General features: G+C 42.8%; 1 protein-coding gene across 1 annotated transcript in view; it reads left to right on the forward strand.

The window, feature by feature from the left end:
* The window catches only part of LOC107729485 (serine/threonine-protein kinase SMG1-like), a 43,252-nt gene that overhangs the window by 18,552 nt on the left and 5,614 nt on the right, over positions 1-19,086 (forward strand). The window contains exons 25-56 of the mRNA XM_016540012.1: positions 76-277; positions 380-489; positions 790-934; positions 1,021-1,177; positions 1,275-1,395; positions 1,478-1,723; positions 1,822-2,091; positions 2,258-2,402; positions 2,494-2,632; positions 3,656-3,877; positions 3,964-4,144; positions 4,248-4,409; positions 4,834-5,051; positions 5,144-5,298; positions 5,402-5,624; positions 5,710-5,956; positions 6,231-6,460; positions 6,850-7,098; positions 7,198-7,336; positions 7,416-7,525; positions 7,618-7,836; positions 8,611-8,804; positions 8,955-9,127; positions 9,238-9,517; positions 10,877-11,149; positions 11,286-11,520; positions 11,606-11,832; positions 11,919-12,075; positions 15,338-15,527; positions 16,687-17,159; positions 17,436-17,573; positions 17,659-17,991. Coding sequence (XP_016395498.1) covers positions 76-277; positions 380-489; positions 790-934; positions 1,021-1,177; positions 1,275-1,395; positions 1,478-1,723; positions 1,822-2,091; positions 2,258-2,402; positions 2,494-2,632; positions 3,656-3,877; positions 3,964-4,144; positions 4,248-4,409; positions 4,834-5,051; positions 5,144-5,298; positions 5,402-5,624; positions 5,710-5,956; positions 6,231-6,460; positions 6,850-7,098; positions 7,198-7,336; positions 7,416-7,525; positions 7,618-7,836; positions 8,611-8,804; positions 8,955-9,127; positions 9,238-9,517; positions 10,877-11,149; positions 11,286-11,520; positions 11,606-11,832; positions 11,919-12,075; positions 15,338-15,527; positions 16,687-17,159; positions 17,436-17,573; positions 17,659-17,991 — 6,563 coding nt within the window. The remainder of the gene's footprint in view (positions 1-75; positions 278-379; positions 490-789; positions 935-1,020; positions 1,178-1,274; positions 1,396-1,477; positions 1,724-1,821; positions 2,092-2,257; positions 2,403-2,493; positions 2,633-3,655; positions 3,878-3,963; positions 4,145-4,247; positions 4,410-4,833; positions 5,052-5,143; positions 5,299-5,401; positions 5,625-5,709; positions 5,957-6,230; positions 6,461-6,849; positions 7,099-7,197; positions 7,337-7,415; positions 7,526-7,617; positions 7,837-8,610; positions 8,805-8,954; positions 9,128-9,237; positions 9,518-10,876; positions 11,150-11,285; positions 11,521-11,605; positions 11,833-11,918; positions 12,076-15,337; positions 15,528-16,686; positions 17,160-17,435; positions 17,574-17,658; positions 17,992-19,086) is intronic.

The raw sequence follows: 19,086 nt of genomic DNA on the forward strand, positions 1-19,086 counted from the left end.
CCCTTATCTTTTTTTTTTTTTTTTTTGCCGAAGTTGCCTTGGTTCTTATTGTTTCTGTCATGGCTGTTTTAATAGGAGATGGAAGGAAAACTGTGTTGTTGAAGTCCAGTGAGTGTTCTCCAGAAGTGCTCAACTTCCTGGCTAATAAGGCCTGTGAGTGTTATGTGGCCCTGAGCGACTGGGAGTCCGTGCAGGAGTGGCAGGCCAGCATGATGAACCTCAAAAAGAACAGCAGCAGTTCCAGTGTCAACCTCAAGACAGACTTTAACTACATCAGGTGTGTAGGAGCAGAACTGTTGACAATAACTGAACTCCTCCTGACTGTAGGAATGTGAGGAGTTCATTGAAATGATTGTGTTTTAATCTGTCTGCCTTCCAGAGCTCTGAGCAGGTTTGAGGAGGGGGATTTCGCAGAGTGCCGTGTCCAGTTGGAGTTGCTCCCTGGGGAGGATTATGGCCTTCTTAACTCTTCAACTAAGGACAAGATTGGTATGATTAAATCCACAGTCATGGAAAACCAACAAGTAGTATAGTTTTTTTTTTTGTCAGGCCTGGAAAAGACATGGCAATAAAAATAATTAGCAGCAGCAGCAGCATTTTTCACCTAGAAATGCTCGGCTCAAATTTTTTTTAGTAGAAATTAGAAATTGCTTTTTGTAAAGATGATCTTTAAAAATCCTTAAATCATTTGTTTTACATTGGTCAGAACATGTGGAATCCATTTCTATGAACAGCTTCGCTGATCAGCCATTTGGTGTGGTATGTATTAATGTTTGTTTGTGTTGACAGACCTGAAGAGGCTTCTTCCTGCTGTGTTGAGCCCAGACCCATCAGAGCTCCAGAAGGCCATTGAGGTACAGCTCCTTAGAAGCGCTGTTGGAGCCATCACTGCGACCAATCACGAACAGGACCAGAAGGTTCTCGCATCATCTGAGTGAGTAAATAGTCTGAACACAGTAGATTTTTCAACAAGTTATGTATGTACTGATGGCGAGTCTACATTTGGGTTTTCATCTTCAGCACCCTGGTGAAGTACCTGAAACAGACGGGCCGCATCTCTCTGGGTCCCCTGCGTCTCTCCACTCTCACTCTGTCTGACTCCTTGCCCACTCTCAGCACCCTGCAGCTGCACTGTGCCAACTCTCTAGAGAACTCGCTCTGCAACCAGCACCCAGAGGTTTGAGCCACCACATCAACCCTGTGAGCATGCAAATACATTGTCATGTGTCTTTTCCTTTTCAAGAAATCCCCGTTCTTTGTTTTTCTCCCTGTAGGACTGCTTAATTCCGCTCTTCAGTGAAGCTTTGACCACCTGCAAGCAGCAGGATGTTCAGCCATGGCTACATGCTCTCCGATACACCACTTTCCAGCGGCAGCTCTTCCAAAAACTCAAAGGTAAGGTCTCCTTCTCTTATGTGTAATTTTGGCTAATGAATGTGATGTGGCGTCTCTGTTGACTCTGCAATGATTCATCCAGGATCATCTGCTCCAGTGGACTCTCACCTGATGGAGCTTTGTCTGACTGCGGTGAAATTTGCTCGTAAGCAAGGAAACATCGCCCTGGCCACGCGTCTGCTGAGTCTGTGCAACAAGCCATCAGTGAGCGACTCAGAAGGTCAGGACCTGGTGCAAAGCTTCAGGCAGCTGTCACTAGAAGGCACTGTTGGGGAGAAGTGGGGACCAGAGCTGGAGATCGAGAAGGCTAAAGTTCTGTTTGCTGCTGGTAAGTGTTTTTAAGCTGTCTTTCAGTCTGATTTGGGCCAGTTCACTTGGTCTTGGTGTTTTGCAGTGTGAATGTCTTAGCACTTCTCTGCCTTTTAGGTCAGTCCGTATCTGCTATGGAAATGCTGAGCTCCTGTGCGCTGTCGTACTGTCACTCTGGAAAGTGTGAGCGTGCAGCCTGTCGCTCTGTGCTTACTCTGTGCAAATGGCTTTTGGCCGACTGGAAAGATCTGACTCCACAACTCAAAATGGTGGTGAAGAGGAACTCTGGTTCTACCAGCCTCTCAGCTCTCTCAAAAAACATCTCTGGCCTGTTGGAGCTGCCGCTGGAAGATCAGGGAATGCCACATATTACAACAGAGACTACAGGTAGGCTTAATGCCAATGCATTAAACCATGCTGTTTGTGTCATGAATGGTTGAGGACCAATATGATGATCGCATTGCATTCTACAGTGTCATGTGTATTAGTGTGTGATTGATATTGTCTTTGTTTCTTTGTAATGATCGTGAAGATTTGTTTGTTCTGTCTACAGTCAGTGTTGGTGTCGGGGAGCCAGACTTCGTGCTTGGGCAGCTGTACCAACTCTCAACTACTCAGGCTCCTGAAGTGGCCAAATCATGGGCTGCTCTGGCCAGCTGGGCATACAGATGGGGCAGAAAGGTTGTGGACAATGCCAGGTATTTTTCCCAATAAAATTGCTAATGTTAGTTTACAAAAAAAAGTGATATGCTCATACTGATGTTTTGTGTTTATTCTGTCTGTCGATAGTCAAGGAGAAGGGGTTCCGTTGCTCCTTGGGGAGAAGAAAGAAATAGAGGACTTGCTCCCAGCAGGCACCAGTGATGAGGACAAGGAAACCATTTTCGGCATTTTGGGTCAAGCCATGTGTCGTCCAGCTGGAATTCAGGTTATAGAGTTCACAGTTTGTAAATTAGTCTGAATCGGTGGTTTTCATACTGTGGCACACTACACGCTAAGGAACTATGGAAATATAATGCTAGAAAACATAGGCATTTCATTTAAATATACTGTAGTTCAAGAGTTTGGGATTGGTGCATTTTTCTTTTCTTCCAGTGGTGTTTTTGAAGGAGACCTTTTATGCTTACCAAGGCTGAAATTTAATTTTTTGAAAAAAAAAATGAATACAGTAAAAACAGTAATAATGTGAAATGTTACAATTTAAAAATGACTTTAATGAAGTTACTCCACTCACTTTCACATAATTCTTCAGAAATCATTCTAGTGTGTTGATTTGGTGTTCAAACATTTTATCAGTGTTGAAAACAGTTGTTTCATATTTTTCATTTTTTCAGGATTCTTTGGCAAATGGAAAGTTAAAGGGGTCATATGATGCTGCTAAAAAGAACATTATTTTGTGTATTTGGTGTAATGAAATGTGTTTTTGGCCGAATTCCTCAAGTGTGTGACGGAAATGTTACATCCCTTATCATATTGTGATGCCTGCGGCAACCACATGTGACGACCCCGGGCTGGACTCTGCTTCTTTCACGGTGAAAGCCGATCCGGTGATCTACAGGGCGTAGTTGTTGTATTTCCTCAGCGACCAGCACGGATCAGCTCCAGGCATGATGACGCGATATCGTCCTCTTTTGGAAGACCAAACAAAGTAGTTTCGCTTTCACAACGAAGCACACAGCGCCTTCACGCTTCCAGATTTTAATTTTCTATTTTAAACTTTAAATTTCAAAAACATCTTTTGGAATGTTATTTTTTACTGCCACTTTTGATTGATTTAAACTTATTTAAACTTGATTTAAAAATAAAAGTATCAATTTCTTAAAGATATTTTATTTTATCTATATAAACTTGTAGATTTCTGCCTCAAGGTTAATGCTGATGTTCATTTATCTGCGATGGGCATGTGAATAGTTCTCGTTTTGTGTATTCATTTGTCATTGTGTTCCTGCAGGATGAGGACATGGCCTTGCAGAATGAAGAGGATGAGGAGGACGACATGGTGGATGTGATCGGCCGACAGCTGTTGAGTGCCTGCCCGTGGCTGTCTGAGTTGGAGGACACTGTGACCGATGGGCTGATTGGGGTGTGGAGGAGAGTGGTTGACCGAATCTTCAGCCTGTACCGGGTCTCCTGCAGAGCGTACTTCACCTTCCTTAAACTCAACGCTGGGCAGGTCAGAGGATTCCTCCTCTAATGTTTACGCAGTGATACATTTCTAAAACCGAAATCGATCAAATTTCTTGGTGTCTTGATCATCAGGTGCCCATAGATGAAGACGACCTCAAGCTGCTCCTGAACAACCAGAGCAGCAAACAGAGCAGCGATGATGTCATTGTCATGGCAACCCTCCGTCTGCTGCGCTTGCTTGTGAAGCATGCTGGGGAATTAAGAGAGGGTCTGGAACACGGCCTGGCATCCACCCCCACTGCACCCTGGAGAGGTAAGAACTTGAACATCAATACAGTAATGAACACTTTCCTCTCTACATCATGTAGATAGTTATTTCTATTCATGTAATATTAATAGCTCTGTTTTATCTCTAGGTATCATCCCTCAGTTATTCTCCAGACTAAATCACCCTGAGGCTTACATCCGCCAGAGCATCTGCAGCCTGCTGTGCAGAGTGGCCCAAGATTCACCCCACCTTATCCTCTACCCTGCCATTGTTGGCTCTATCTCTCTTGGTGGAGAGGCTCAGGCTGCAGGTACATACTGTATTTCCAGGCTACCTTAGGCCATGTGTCCACCGAAGCATGGACATAAACATTTTTAGCCAGATGAAAATGCCAGATGCTCTTCTTAAAACTAGGGGTGCTTGAGCGCTATGTAGCTGCCTACCTGATAGACCCATGGTGAACGAAATGTTCCTCTAAACACTGTTTTACATATTAATATTCTACTAGTCTGGGACCATGCATCTGGGCCAAATATTTGCACTTAAACATACCAAAGAGACTATAGTCAGTGTCTCATCTCTCTGCTTGCTTTTCTTTATTGAAGACAATTGGAAAATGCTCTGGCTTTAGCTTTGATGGAGACATTAAACAACCAGTCAGTTCTCAGTTTAGTGATCATATATAGAAGTTCAGCCTCTTTGGGGAAGAAAAATTATGTTTTCATCTCTGCCAGGTAATAAGCTGCCGTCGTCCCTGCCAACCCTTCTTGGGAACATGCAGGGAGAGGCTCTTTGTGGATGTGAGAGTGAGACGGGCAGCGGGCCGACTTCTCAAGAGAGCAGCCGCGGGGAAGAGATGATGTATTCTAGTGAAGACCAAGCCATGATGCAGGACTGCTACAGCAAGATTGTAGACAAGCTCTCTTCTGCCAACCCCACCATGGTGCTACAGGTATTACAGAAAGGACTTTGCTGTTCTATAAGTGTCTGTTTGTGTTAAAGGCCATTGTTTAAGAGTTGTTTTGTTGATCCTTGTGTGTGCAGGTGCAATTGTTGGTGGGCGAGCTGAGGAGGGTCACTCTGCTCTGGGACGAGCTCTGGCTGGGGGTCTTGCAGCAGCAACACATGCACGTTCTGCGCAGGATTCAACAGCTGGAGGACGAGGTCAAAAGGGTTCAGAACAACAACACTCTGCGCAAGTAAGTCACGACCCTGGAAATCAATATAGAAGGAGAAACTTCATTAGTAAGTGACTCATGGTTCATGGAAAATTATTTAAATTCTCAATCTCTTGTGGTTTAGGGATGAGAAGGTGGCTATTATGAGAGAGAAGCACTCTGCTCTGATGAAGCCTGTGGTATTTGCACTGGATCACGTACGCAGCATCACGGCTGCTCCGGCGGAGACTCCTCACGAGGCGTGGTTTCAGGAGACGTATGGAGAGGCCATCCACAATGCTCTAGAGAGACTGAGGAGCCCTCTTAATCCAGCCAATCCTGCCAGCAGCTGGGTGCCCTTCAAACAGGTCAGGACAGCTGTGTGCATAAGTGAAATGCTGATATGCATGCTGTGCATTTTACCTTTTTTAATTCTACCCCATCCTGTCACAGATCATGCTGAGCTTGCAGCAAAGGGCACAAAAACGGGCTAGTTACCTCCTGCAGCTAGATGAGATCAGCCCCCGTCTGACTGCCATGACCAACACAGAGATGGCGCTGCCAGGGGAGGTGTCTGCTACAGATGCAGTCACCATCCAGAGCGTAGGCAATACCATCACCATCCTGCCGACTAAAACCAAACCCAAGAAGCTCTACTTTCTAGGCTCTGATGGCAGAAATTATCCTTACCTATTCAAAGGTATGAGTTTTAAACGTGGCTAAAAGCATCACTAGAGGACTTGCTCCCAGCAGGCAAGACTTTTGTTCTTCTTCGAAACACAAATAAACATATTACTTGAGATTTCTGTCCCCCCTTTTTAAAGTCCATTTCCACCAAAACTATTAAAGACATTGTAAAAGTAATCCATATAAATTGAGCAGTTTAGTAAATGACATAATTTTCATTTTTGTGTGAATTATCCCATTTAATGCATTTAACATTTGCTCATGTAAACATTATCTTTGTGTTTTAGGATTGGAGGACTTGCATTTGGATGAGAGGATCATGCAGTTCTTGTCAATCGTCAACACCATGTTCACTAAAGTGAATCAACAGGAGAGTCCAAGGTTTCACGCCCGTCATTATTCTGTCACACCGCTGGGCACCAGATCAGGCCTCATCCAGTGGGTGGATGGAGCCACTCCACTATTTGGTCTGTACAAACGCTGGCAGCAGCGTGAGGCTGTGGTCCAAGCCCAGAAGGTGAGAGTGAAAATTAGCATAGAACGCTTCAGGTTTTACAGGGTTTTTGTAGTTAACTAAGACCATTTGTTATGTAAAAAATTAAGATAATTTATAAAAGTAAAAATACATTAAAGGGGTCATATGATGCTGCTAAAAAGAACATTATTTTGTGTATTTGGTGTAATGAAATGTGTTTATGCGGTTTAAAGTAAAAAAAACACATTATTTTCCACATACTGTACATTATTGTTTCTCCTCTATGCCCCGCCTTTTTGAAACGCGTCGATTTTGCCAGTTGTTATTTTCAGTTGAGGTAAATAGTGCAGCCCTATTGATTGGCTTCCCTTTCGGTGAAGGAAGATTTAAAAATTGACCAAATCTTGTAACTTTTTTTTATTTTTATTTAGGCACAGGACTCCTTCCAGCAACCTCAGAATCTTCCCATGGTTCCACGGCCCAGTGAGCTCTATTACAGTAAGATCAGTCCTGCCTTAAAGGCTGTCGGCCTCAGTTTGGATGTGTCACGCCGTGACTGGCCGTTGAATGTCATGAGAGACGTTCTCCGAGAGCTGATGGAGGCTACACCCCCTAATCTCTTGGCAAAGGAGCTCTGGTGCTCCTGTACCACCCCCAGTGAGTGGTGGAGCGTGACTCAGGTCAGAGGAACCACTATTCACATGTCCTACCTATGTTCGGCACAGTGTTAGAATAAATGCCTTGCACTAAAATTAACCAATCTTATGCGTCTCATTTAGTCTTATGCCAGATCCACTGCTGTAATGTCAATGGTGGGATACATCATTGGATTAGGAGATCGTCATCTTGACAATGTGCTGATTGATATGACGACTGGTGAGGTGGTACACATTGACTACAACGTCTGTTTTGAGAAGGGTGAGTGCTTGTTCACTTGAGAATGACTCAAAACATACTTCATGGGCATAGACATTTAAATACCTCATCATCCTAACAGGAAAAAGCTTGAGAGTACCAGAGAAGGTTCCTTTCCGTATGACACACAATATTGAGACCGCTTTGGGGGTCACAGGGGTGGAGGGCATCTTTAGATTGTCCTGTGAACAGGTAAGAATGAGATGATTCATGAATGGAAATGATTCATTTATTGTTTAATTTAGAACATGCATACAAATTTGAACGGTGTCCTTTCCTTTCAGGTCATCCAGATAATGCGCCGTGGTAGAGAGACCCTCTTGACTCTTTTGGAGGCGTTTGTCTATGACCCTCTGGTGGACTGGACAGCAGGTGGCGAGGTGGGCTTTGCAGGGGCTGTGTATGGAGGTGGTGGTCAGCAAGCAGAGAACAAGCAGAGCAAGAGAGAGATGGAGCGAGACATCACATGTAGCCTCTTCTCCTCCCGTGTGGCTGAGATTAAGGTGAGAATTTTAAGTGCAAATGGTACAAATATGTACATTTGCCTCTTAAATGTGAGATATGTTGATTTCAATATAAGAATTTGCTAAAATAATGAATTTCTTCCAACACTACTGCTGCATGACATTGGTTGGGTAAGCAGGTATTGCATCCTCAAACTGTTGCCCCTGGTTGAGCCATGTTGCTATATCACATATTTAGGGGAACCAAACTACTGATTAATTCTTAAGCTTGGATACAACATCAAAAAATTACACTCAAGCTGGTTTATATCATCACAAAAATGTAGGCCTAAACCGTCGTCACTGAGCTCTCTATATAAAGTCGAATGTATATTATATCCAACTTGCATGCATACAGTACACTCAATTTGAGCGATTTGAAGTGTATAGCAAATCTCAACTGTCTGATTTATTTCAGTACAAAATGTAACTATTATCACCCAGCTCTTCATGAAAAGGTGGATTCACAAGTGTGCCCAACTTTATCTGCATACATGTAGTATACTCGCATGGAGTGAATATATAGCAGTTCTCAACTGCTTTGGTACTCGTGTTTGTCACAAAATGAAAACCGTATTATCGCCCAGCTCTAATATGTTGAATGCCATTGTAAGGCATGAAGATGTTAAGATATTATACTCATTAACGTTATGTTTTTTGTAAAGCTGCTGTGAAGTAATATGTATTGTGAAAAGCGCTATACAAATAAATTTGACCTGACTTGGTTTGCTAATCAAAATGTTCTTCTTTTTTTTTGTAATTTTTTTTTTTTAGGTGAACTGGTTCAAGAACCGTGATGAGATGATTGGAGTGCTGCCGCAGGTGGAGGAGGCAGTGGATGAGTACCTAAACCTGCAGGAGCAGCTCACACAAGTGGAGAAAGTGCAGGGCAAGCTGCTGGAGGAGATGGAGTTCCTGGAGGGAGCGGACACCAGAGCAGATCATCCCATCCACTCCCTGGAGCACAGGTCAGCAGACGAGACCACCAAGGAGTTTTTTTTTTTTTAGAGGGAATCATGTTCAGCTGGTCACTATTATTGCTTGATTGTGTAATAGTGTAGATTTGATTGGACAGATTATAAGTTCTCACTGTCATTCTTTCTTCCATCCATTTCCAGATTTTCCGAGCACACTCAGTTGCAGTCCAGGCAGAGAACTGTACAGGATGCTATTCAGGGGAAGTTGTCAGATCTGGATCAGTGCATCTCTCAGTATCATGCTGCCTTTGCCAGTCTAGAGGCCACTCAGCTTGCCAGTCTCCTCCAGGAGATCAGTAGCCCTATTGATTTAGGTGCAGATCATTTTGGGTTTCTTTTACAGAATATTAACTGAAGCTTAATGTGAAGCAAAAGGAGCTCTTGCAAACTTCTAATTTGTTCCTTTGGTCTGTGTAAACTGCAGGTCCACCTAGCTATGTGCCAGCAACATCTTTCTTGCAGAATGCAGGCCAGGCACATCTAATTAGCCAGTGTGAGGCACTGGAGGCAGAGGTGAGCGCTTTGTTACAGCAGAGGCGCTCTCAGCTGCGTGGCTGTCTCGAGCACCTGCACAGCTATGCCACCGTGGCCTTGCTGTACCCCCGTGCGGTGCTGCTCAGGCACAGAGTTCACACGTGGAAACAGTGGATGGAGGAGCTGGTGTGTGACATGACCGTCGATCACTGCCAGACCGTCTATCACCAGTAAGTGCAACTACTGATTGTGTCTCCAGTTCACACTTTTTGGCTGCTTTTTCATCAGTAACTGGTCCAACTTCACATAATAAAAAACAATACAATTTTATAATTACACTACCGATCAAAAGTTATGGTGTCGGTAAGATTTTTAAAATGTTTTTAAAAGAAGTCTCATGCTCACCAAGGCTGCATTTATTTGAGCAAAAGTACAGTGAAACAGTAATATTGTGAAGTATTATTATTAATAATATTATATTATTTAAAAACTTTTTTGATTTTAACATTTTTGTTCTGTGATGTAACGTGCCCTTGCTGAATAAAAGTATTCCAAAAAAAACTGAACCCAAACTTTTGAATGTATATATCAAGGTTTTCATGTCCTGAAAAATCTGGAAAAATCAATCATGCATTTTTATTAAAGGGGTCATATGATGCGATTTCAAGTTTTCCTTTCTCTTTGGAGTGTTACAAGCTGATTGTGCATAGATAAGATCCCTGAAGTTGCAATGACCAAAGTCTCAAAACCAAAGAGATATTCTTTATCAAAGTTAAGACTCTGCCACGCCCCCCTAAAACGGCTCATTCTAACACGCCCCCACATATCTACCCCACTATGTGGAAATATTTGCATAATCCCGCGTAGATGCATTTAGGAATCTTTAAGATTACTTACAACAGAACAGCAATGCATTTTATGGACGACCGTTTCGTGAACCTAGGAGAGTAGGTAGTTCTGACTTTGCTATGACAATCTGGCGCTTCTGAATCAGCTACTGTTTTGCTATTTAGTATTTAGTATAGTATTTGCTATTGACTGTTCAAATGCGGTGTTTTGCGCATCGTGTGTGTGTGTGTGTGTGTGAGGGGAACAGGGTCACATCACAGGAGAGTGAACTGCCTGTCAGAAATCATCGTACGTCAGCTGTCTTAACCACGGATTGTGTACTGCATAATCACCGTGTCTGTCACGTGACTCTGTTGCCCTTTGAAAGCTTGAAGCTCGCGATTATGGTAAGGGGCGTTACATTTCCGACGAGTGCTTGTGGTGTTCGGCCAATCAGAATGCACTGGGTCAGCTGGCCAATCAGAGCATACTGCGCTTGTCGGAAGGAGGGACTTTGTAGAAAACGAAGCGTTTGAAAGAGGCGGGGCATAGAGGACCTACAATAATGTACAGTATTTGAAAAATGTGTTTTTTGAACATTAAAGCATGTCAACATATTCTGTTACACCAAATACACCAAATAATGATCTTTAAAAAAAGCATCATATGACCCCTTTAATTGTAATCATTTTTCAAATTGACTTTTCCATGTCCTCTAATTAATTAGATATCATAAAAATCCTATTTTTCTTTCTTTTCAGGTATGAAATGCAGTTTGCACCCCAGCCCCCTCCTGCCACATGTCAGTTCCTGTCTAGCATCGAGATGGCGCTGCAGCACCATGCAGCAGAAACCAACACTCGGCTGCTGCGGCAGGTAGAGCGTCTGAAGGCAGAGGGCGCTGGTGTGCCCGTTTGTGAGGAGCAGCTGCAGGAGATCGAGCGCTGCATCAAAGTCTTCCTGCTCGAGGACACCGAGCTCGGGTCCTTCAGCCTGGCCGGCATCATCGTCTCTGCCCTCTGTGCCCTCACCAGGTCGGAGTCTGTGACTTTAAAAAAAAAAAAGCTACAAGAATTGTGAAAACCTTCATTTGTTGCCGAAATAATTTACTGGTCTTCCATGCCTTTTTTTCAGTGATCTTAAAGAATTCAGTGTTTCTGTGCTTTGCAGGCGTAACCTGGTGATGGAGGGAGCTGCAGCCAGTGCCGGAGAGCAGCTGGTGGAGCTGACGTCCCGTGATGGTGCCTGGTTCCTGGAAGAGCTCTGCAGTATGAGTGGAAACATCACGTGCCTTGTGCAGCTATTGCAGCAGTGCCAGCTTCTGTCACATGACCTGGACATCCTCAGCCTTGCAGAGACTTCGCAAGTTGTCTACCTGGCCAATGGCGTCTACACCTGCCTTCAGGTAATGTTCTCAGTGTTTAATGGTATTCAGTGGTTTCAGTGATGGTTTTTCCCCCCTCTCAAACATTTTTTATTAATATTTGAAGGAGCTCAACACAAACTTCCGTCAGATCATCTTCCCAGAGGCTCTGCGCTGCATGCTGAAGGGAGAAAATACATTAGAGGCCATGCTAGCGGAGCTGGACGCACTTATCGATCAGTGCGCAGATGGGGTTTCGCTGCAGGGACTGGGGGAGGTTCTGCAGGCTCACCTTCGTAACACTGCCATGGGCCTGGAGGAGGATCCAGATGACCACTATCTGGATATCACCAGGTAACATGGAAAATGGAAATATTTACTAAGTACATAATGTTACTGAATTTGGATGGACTGAACTTTGTGTCTTTGTTTTGTGTCAGGGTTCTGCGAGCCCAGTACTCAGAACTGATCCAGCCGCGCAGCATGGAGAGCTCCGTGCAGGAAACACCCAAGATGAGTGCCGGTCAGATGTTGTTGGTAGCTTTTGATGGCATGTTTGCACAGTTGGAGACTGCTTTTGGACTTCTGATTGACAAGGTAAAAATACTGATTTGTAAAATATTGTAGTTTGTAATTCATGTTTGGATAGAGATGTAATATTGTCTAAGGCCACATCCACACGAAGCCAGAGCTTTTTTTTCCCCTTGTCTCAAGAAATATCTGCGTACACACGAAACTGACACAAAACGATGTAGTATACATGCCAGACCAGTATGTGGCACTGTAATTCTGCCACAGAGATGCACTAAAAACGGAGAAGACTTGTACTATGCGCATAAACCTTTAGCGCTGTATACAAACGAACATGGAACAATTCATTTATTAATCTGTGTTAATGTTAGTTAATAAAAAGACAATCGTGCAGTGTTTGTTCATGTTTTTGTTGCTGTTACGTGACGTAGCGGTGTCTGACTAGGGTCGAGACGTGGGGTGATGACATTCGTTTCACAAAATATGCGGATTGGCTGTACGCACGAAAACGCAAAGGTGTTGTTTTCAGATTTATCCACTCTGGGACCCGGTTTCAAAAAATAGCGGTTTCACACTCCCAAAACGCCGGATCCGTCTGGATGAAACGCCAATACGATGCAAACTTTTTACGTATACAGCTAGTGTTGTCAAAAGACCCGGTACTTCGGTACCAAGTCGGTACTAAAAAAATGAAAACGTTACGGTAACAGGATTTTTTAAGTACCGGTGGTACCGAGTACCCGGTCAACCCGGTTCTTGATGTGCTATCCGAAAGGTGCGCAGCTGCGCTCTCTTCATAAAAGCACTGAGACGTGGCGACATCAAAACGAGGAAACACACCAAACTAACAAAACACTTTAAAGACAGACACCCACGAAAGACCCGTACCGAAACGGTTCGGTACGAATACGTGTACCGTTACACCCCTAGTTAACACAGTAGGAAAAGTGTCGCAGAGAAAAATAAATAAATACGACATCTGTCATTTAAAATTATAGGCTAAGCAAAATATAAACAAAACCGAGTTGAACGCATTGCTCCATCTTTATTCTGCTCTGTCACTCATCGACATACCACAGGTACAGCCTGCTCTGAGCATCGTTATGCACATGCTGCGCACAGACCCCGCAAATAAAAGGCGTGACGCTGAAAGCATGCGTGCAGCGCGTGCATAACAGTCCGAGTGAAGGCTGTACCAGTGGTCAATAAGAATAAAGTGCAGATATGCTGTTCTAAATGGACGTCGGAAACTGGATATTGTTAGACCGCCAGCTCCCGTTCAAATTACACCGGAGTTACCGACCGCTACCGCGTTTTATTCGGGAATTTAATCCCTGCTCATCTCCATGTGGACAGGGCCTAATATTTGACCGCCTGGGTCTGTTGTACAGTTTAGATGTTCTGTAAACCTGTACTATTTATCAAAGAATACAGATATTTTTTTTCTTCAGTCTGAGAAGTATACACATCAGTTAAATACCGTATGGATTAGTGCATTAACAGTACAATACTGTAATTATGATTAGGGATGCACCAAATGTTCGGCAACCAAAATTATTTGGCCGACAATAGCAAAAAAATCTTTCAGTGCGACAAGACTGAATAAATTGTACCAAACAATGACGTGATGCTGTCAAATAGAGGCGTGCACTAATGCAGCAAACATGTCAGCATTGTGAAAGATGCAAAAAATTATTACATGCACCGACAGCGAGAGACTGTTTAGTACTGCATCGCTTGTCTTTGATGAGAAGAGGAACGGGTGGTTGCTGGTTACTGTAAGATGATTGAAATCATGAAATTGCCTTAAACAATTAGTAAATAAACTGCAGAACGTTATGTTTTCTAATACATGCACGAATTGCATGTATTCTGACAGTAATGACAAGCTCGATAGCCAGGGCTCAAAGTCCAAAGCACGGGGAAAATCTGCACTGAAGCTGCTACTCGTCAGTTGCTCAGTCACATTTTTATGTATTTTTACAAGGCGTGTGACAATGCGATACGTGCGACAAACATCTTCCCAAATCCGTAATGAGAATCATTTATAAATCTGCTGTTGTCCGCACTGAAGGTCTTCCTGCGGGTTTCTGCCAAAATAAAAGCTGAGAAAAAGCAAGAACTTCATCAACATTCATAAATTTTAGTATTGTAATTTTACTGTTGTTCTGTAAAATAAAATAAAGACAATAATAATAATTACAACAGCTCTATTAATACATTTATTATAACATTCACACAGTGTTCAAATTGGGATCTGTAATATTGTCTGTTTTAAAAGAATTCTCTTCTGCTCTGCAAGGCAGCATTTATTTATACAGTAAAAAAATACATGCCTGATTCAAGAGGGGTTTCAAAAATGGCCAAAAAAATACTACTTATTTTACTTAACTTTTACTAACTAAATTAATTTTAAGTTAAATTGTGCTTTGTTGGTATAATGTCTGCTAGAATATTAACAAATGTTTAGTGTTAAGTTTTGTTTTGTAATCAAGTTTTTCTTTGAAAAGCAAGACAAAACAGTAAAAAACACATTGTGGCTATTTAATTAATGCAATGGTGAAAAAAATTGGCTAAATACAGAGGGAAAAAACGTTCTGTATTTTGGCCCAGTGTTTCATTTTGTTCAGTTTCGGCTTTGGCCAAGAATTTTCATTTTGGTGATAGTAATATATTTGAGTTGTGTTTTTGTCATCTTTAATAGAATAAAACATATTTTCCATGTTTTTTGATGCTGCTATTATTATTGTGTATTCATATTGAATGGTGTTCCGTGAAAGCAACAAATTGTGACTGCAAATAACTGAAGTGGAAAGAGGTGAAAAAAAGAGCATGTGACTAGGAGGGTAGTCAGGTTTTTCTTCTGTTTTTGTCCCTAGCTGATCATATGCCTTAGATGTGTTTATTTGATTAGAGTGCTGTCTAAATGAATCCTGTTCTCCCCTCTAGCTGAACTCTATGGATGTGCCTGCTGCCTGGAGAAAGGTGGATGTGATCCGGGAGTCCAGAGCTACACAGGTCCATTTCTTTGATAATGTGCAGAATAGTAATATATTTGAGTTATGTGTTTTTGTCATCTTTAATAGAATAAAACATATTTTCCATGTTTTTTGATGCTATTATTATTGTGTATTCATATTGAATGGTGTTCCGTGAAAGCAACAAATTGTGACTGCAAATAACTGAAGTGGAAAGAGGTGAAAAAAAGAGCATGTGACTAGGAGGGTAGTCAGGTTTTTCTTCTGTTTTTGTCCCTAGCTGATCATATGCCTTAGATGTGTTTATTTGATTAGAGTGCTGTCTAAATGAATCCTGTTCTCCCCTCTAGCTGAACTCTATGGATGTGCCTGCTGCCTGGAGAAAGGTGGATGTGATCCGGGAGTCCAGAGCTACACAGGTCCATTTCTTTGATAATGTGCAGACCAGGCAGGTCTTGGAGGAAATTTTCTTCCTGAAGAGACTCCAGACCATCCGAGACTTCTTCCGTCTGTGCGGATCATTTGCACAGACGCTATCTGGTAAACATCTACTAGATAATTTCGCAATATATTATGGATATTTTCTCAATATTAGGAATGACGCATGAATAAAGTAAGAAATACAAAGTAGCACGCAAGAGTAGTATGTCATTATTAGGGTTGGGTGCCGAAACCTGGTACCAGTATGGCACCGGTATCTATGTAACCGGTATGTACTAGAACCGAATCAGAACGCAGATTTCGGTGCCATGCCTGAGCGATCGATTGAAATATTTGTCCTCTGGTTCTCCGAAACGGACGTAAGAAGCATCATCACCGGCACCGCACGTGAAAAATAATTTCCCGACTGAGAAAATGCACGTGAACTCAAGTCAGAAAACTGTAATAATACAAATCTTTGTAGTAACAAGAGTGTTACTACAACACTTTTTGACTTAAAAGCACAACTCGGGAAATGAGAGCATCCGAGGAGCGTGTGAATGCAGTAATTACACTTGCTCTGATGGCAGCAGGTAGCCTTCCGTTAACTAAGCTAAACATGCTTAAATTAAAATGCCTAAAGCTAAACTTCCCTTGTATTCACATTTCTAAACCAGTTGTCCAACAAAAGAGAACATTATAACCTTTTTACTCCACAACACCAGTCAAATGCTTCCTTTTGTGATCTGATGAGGCTTCTTGTCACAGAATGAGGCAGAAAATATGTTCCATAGGCTACTTTAAAAAGAATACATCGATTAGCAATGGATTATAAATACACTTAAGTATTATGAAAATACCAGAGATGGCTTGAATAACACCGATAATCTATATTGTCGCAGTCGAGTGTTTATTGCCTTTGTTTTATCATTCAAAACGTTTATATGTTCTGTTTACTCAGTTGCAGCTATAATAGCATGCCTTTGTCCATATAAGGGATTTCCTGGAGGGTCATGAGTTCCTACTTCTGTGACTGGATATGTGGATTTTCTGTGCGAGGGCGCCCTCTGGCGTCCAGTATGAATGAAACGGACATCATGTGTTTATAGTGCTAATGGCCAATCCATCATTTTTTTGGGGAATTTTTATTTATTTTTTAATAAGTATCGGTTTAGGCACTGGAACCGTTTTAAAAGTATCGATTTGGCACCGGTATCGAAAAAAACCCTAGTCATTATGCAGAATCAGGCTTTTTATTACACACTTATTTTTCTAACAGGAACATGTCCTACACCCACTGATGAGCCTCCACCCTCAAATGGCCCAGTACCCATAGTGAAACCCATGTACCGAGGCTCCACTGTAGTGACCGAAGACCAGATGATGCGGCCCATCAAAGCCTTCACGGCAGATTTTGTGAGGCAGATGCTAATGGGGCTCCCCACCCAGGCTCTGGGCCTGGCCATCTGCAGCGCTCTCAGTGCCCTCGGCATGGATCTCATTGCCCAGGTGGAGGCCAAGGACTTTGGCGCTGAGGGGAAGGTTTCTCTGGATGACCTGTGCAAGAAAGCAGTAGAGCAAGGGGTGCAGGCAGGACGGATATCCCAGCTGCTGCTCAACAGGGCTACAGTGCTTGCCAGCTCCTACGACACGGCTTGGAAAAAACTGGACCTGGTACGACGTCTGGAAGTCAGCATTGAAGCCTGTAAGGTCAGCCTGCAGAGGACTCAGCTTCACATCGCCATGTTCCAGGTAAGAACCGTGTCTCCGTTTACAAAAAACAATGTCGTCATCGGTTGTGGCTGTGAAGTTCTAGTGAAACTTTGTGTGCAAAAAATCAGGTCCCGTATGCATTGTCAATAACATAGAGAAGTAACAAACTACAGTCACTTTAAAACCAAGCAGCTTTTTGTTGGTAAGCGCAGCAAATTATAATCTGAACATGAGCGGGATTTGACTGAAATTCACCCATGAAATTTTACCAAGCACCAGTAAATGTGACCTTCACCTTCTGTTCTCTCTCATCAGTGGCAGCATGAGGACATTCTCGGTGCGAGGACGCAGCCCATGACGGTCAGTCCCCCGCCTCGCTCCATCATCCTGAGCAACATGAAGAAGAAGCTCTACAAACTCAGTCAGGACGAAGCTTCTATTGGCAGCGTCCAGGTTAAAGGCGTTGCATGTTTTGGAAAATATGTCAAAGTGAAATAGAAACCTTTTCATTTAAACCGTGTTGGGTTTTGTGTTGCAGGAGAAGTTGGCAAGTCTAGAGGGCAGCATAGAGCAAAGGCTGAAGTGGGCCGGTGGCGCAAACCCTGCACTCGCCCCAGTGCTGCAGGACTTTGAGGCCACTATAGCAGAACGCCGTGCCTTGGTGATGAAGGAGAGTCAGCGTGCCAACCAGGTTACTTTTCTCTGCAGCACCATTCTCAACTTCGAAGGTCTGCGTACCCGCACTCCAGAAGCCTTGAACATGGATGCTACACTTTTTGAACTTGTGAAACGATGCCAGGCCACCTGCTCCTACGCTGCCCAGTTTAGCACCTCCGTTTCCTCTCTGGAACTTCAGCTGCTGCATAGACTGGTGAGTATTGCTGGATTTTAAAATGTTTTTTTATTATTCTATCCACTAGGGGTGCTCCGATCAGGATTTTTGAGGCCGATCACCGAAAGCAATATCTGCCGATACGATCACCGATACCGATCTTTTTAAAGCCTTCTTTTTATCGTGTAGAATTATTTGTAGTGATGATCCATTTAAGATTTTTAGACATTTATTCAGGGCCTGAATTTCATTTTTGAAAATGAATTCCCCTCTTAGGTGACTCTTGTGAGGGGGATTTTTTAATTTGAGGGGTGGTGGGGGGGGCATTTTTTTAGACATTTTTCAAAAATATATATTTCTCACCTAAATGTTTGATCATGCAGTGCATTTTTGTTTTTACAATCTTGCAATTGTTGCACAATAGCTTACACACAGCACAAGCCTGATTTCGTGAGCTGTATGTGAAGCGGTGCAGAAGCAGCAGGTGGTCACTGTGCTTTCACACAGGAGTCTGCAACTGATCCCTGGCTGTTTACCACAAACACATTTATCCATCCATTATTTTGATTTCAAATCCAAACTTTGTTACTGAAAATACTTTTCCAGCATTGTTTATATTAAGTTGTGGCAAGCAAGTTGCAAAACATTTAAACTACTTTTCTTACATTATCACAAACATTCATAAAGGGTTAGTTCACCCCAAAATGAAAATTCTGTCATTAATTACTCACCCTCAGGTCGTTCCAAACCCGTAAGACCTCCGTTCATCTTCAGAACACAAATTAAGATATTTTTGATGGAATCTGAGAGCTCTCTGACCCTCCACAGACAGCAACACAACTGTAATATTCCCAGACAGAAACGTAGCAAGGACATCGGTAAAACAGTCTATGATATCAGTGGCTCAACTTCAATTTTGCGAAGCTACGAGAATACATTTTGTGCGCAAAGAAAGCAAAAATGACGACTTTATTCAACAATTCTTCTCCCGAGTCTTCCGCCATTTTGGAGAGTATCACAACGCATACGCACGCTTTACCATAAGTGTAAACACGCCGATTATGTTCATGCGCGCACTTTCCACCCTAACGTAAATAATGCCGATAAGGTACTCTCCAAAATGGCGGAAGACGT

Source organism: Sinocyclocheilus rhinocerous, unplaced genomic scaffold, assembly GCF_001515625.1.
Source record: "Sinocyclocheilus rhinocerous isolate Xijiao unplaced genomic scaffold, SAMN03320098_v1.1 scaffold697, whole genome shotgun sequence".
NCBI classification, from domain to species: Eukaryota; Metazoa; Chordata; class Actinopteri; order Cypriniformes; family Cyprinidae; genus Sinocyclocheilus; species Sinocyclocheilus rhinocerous.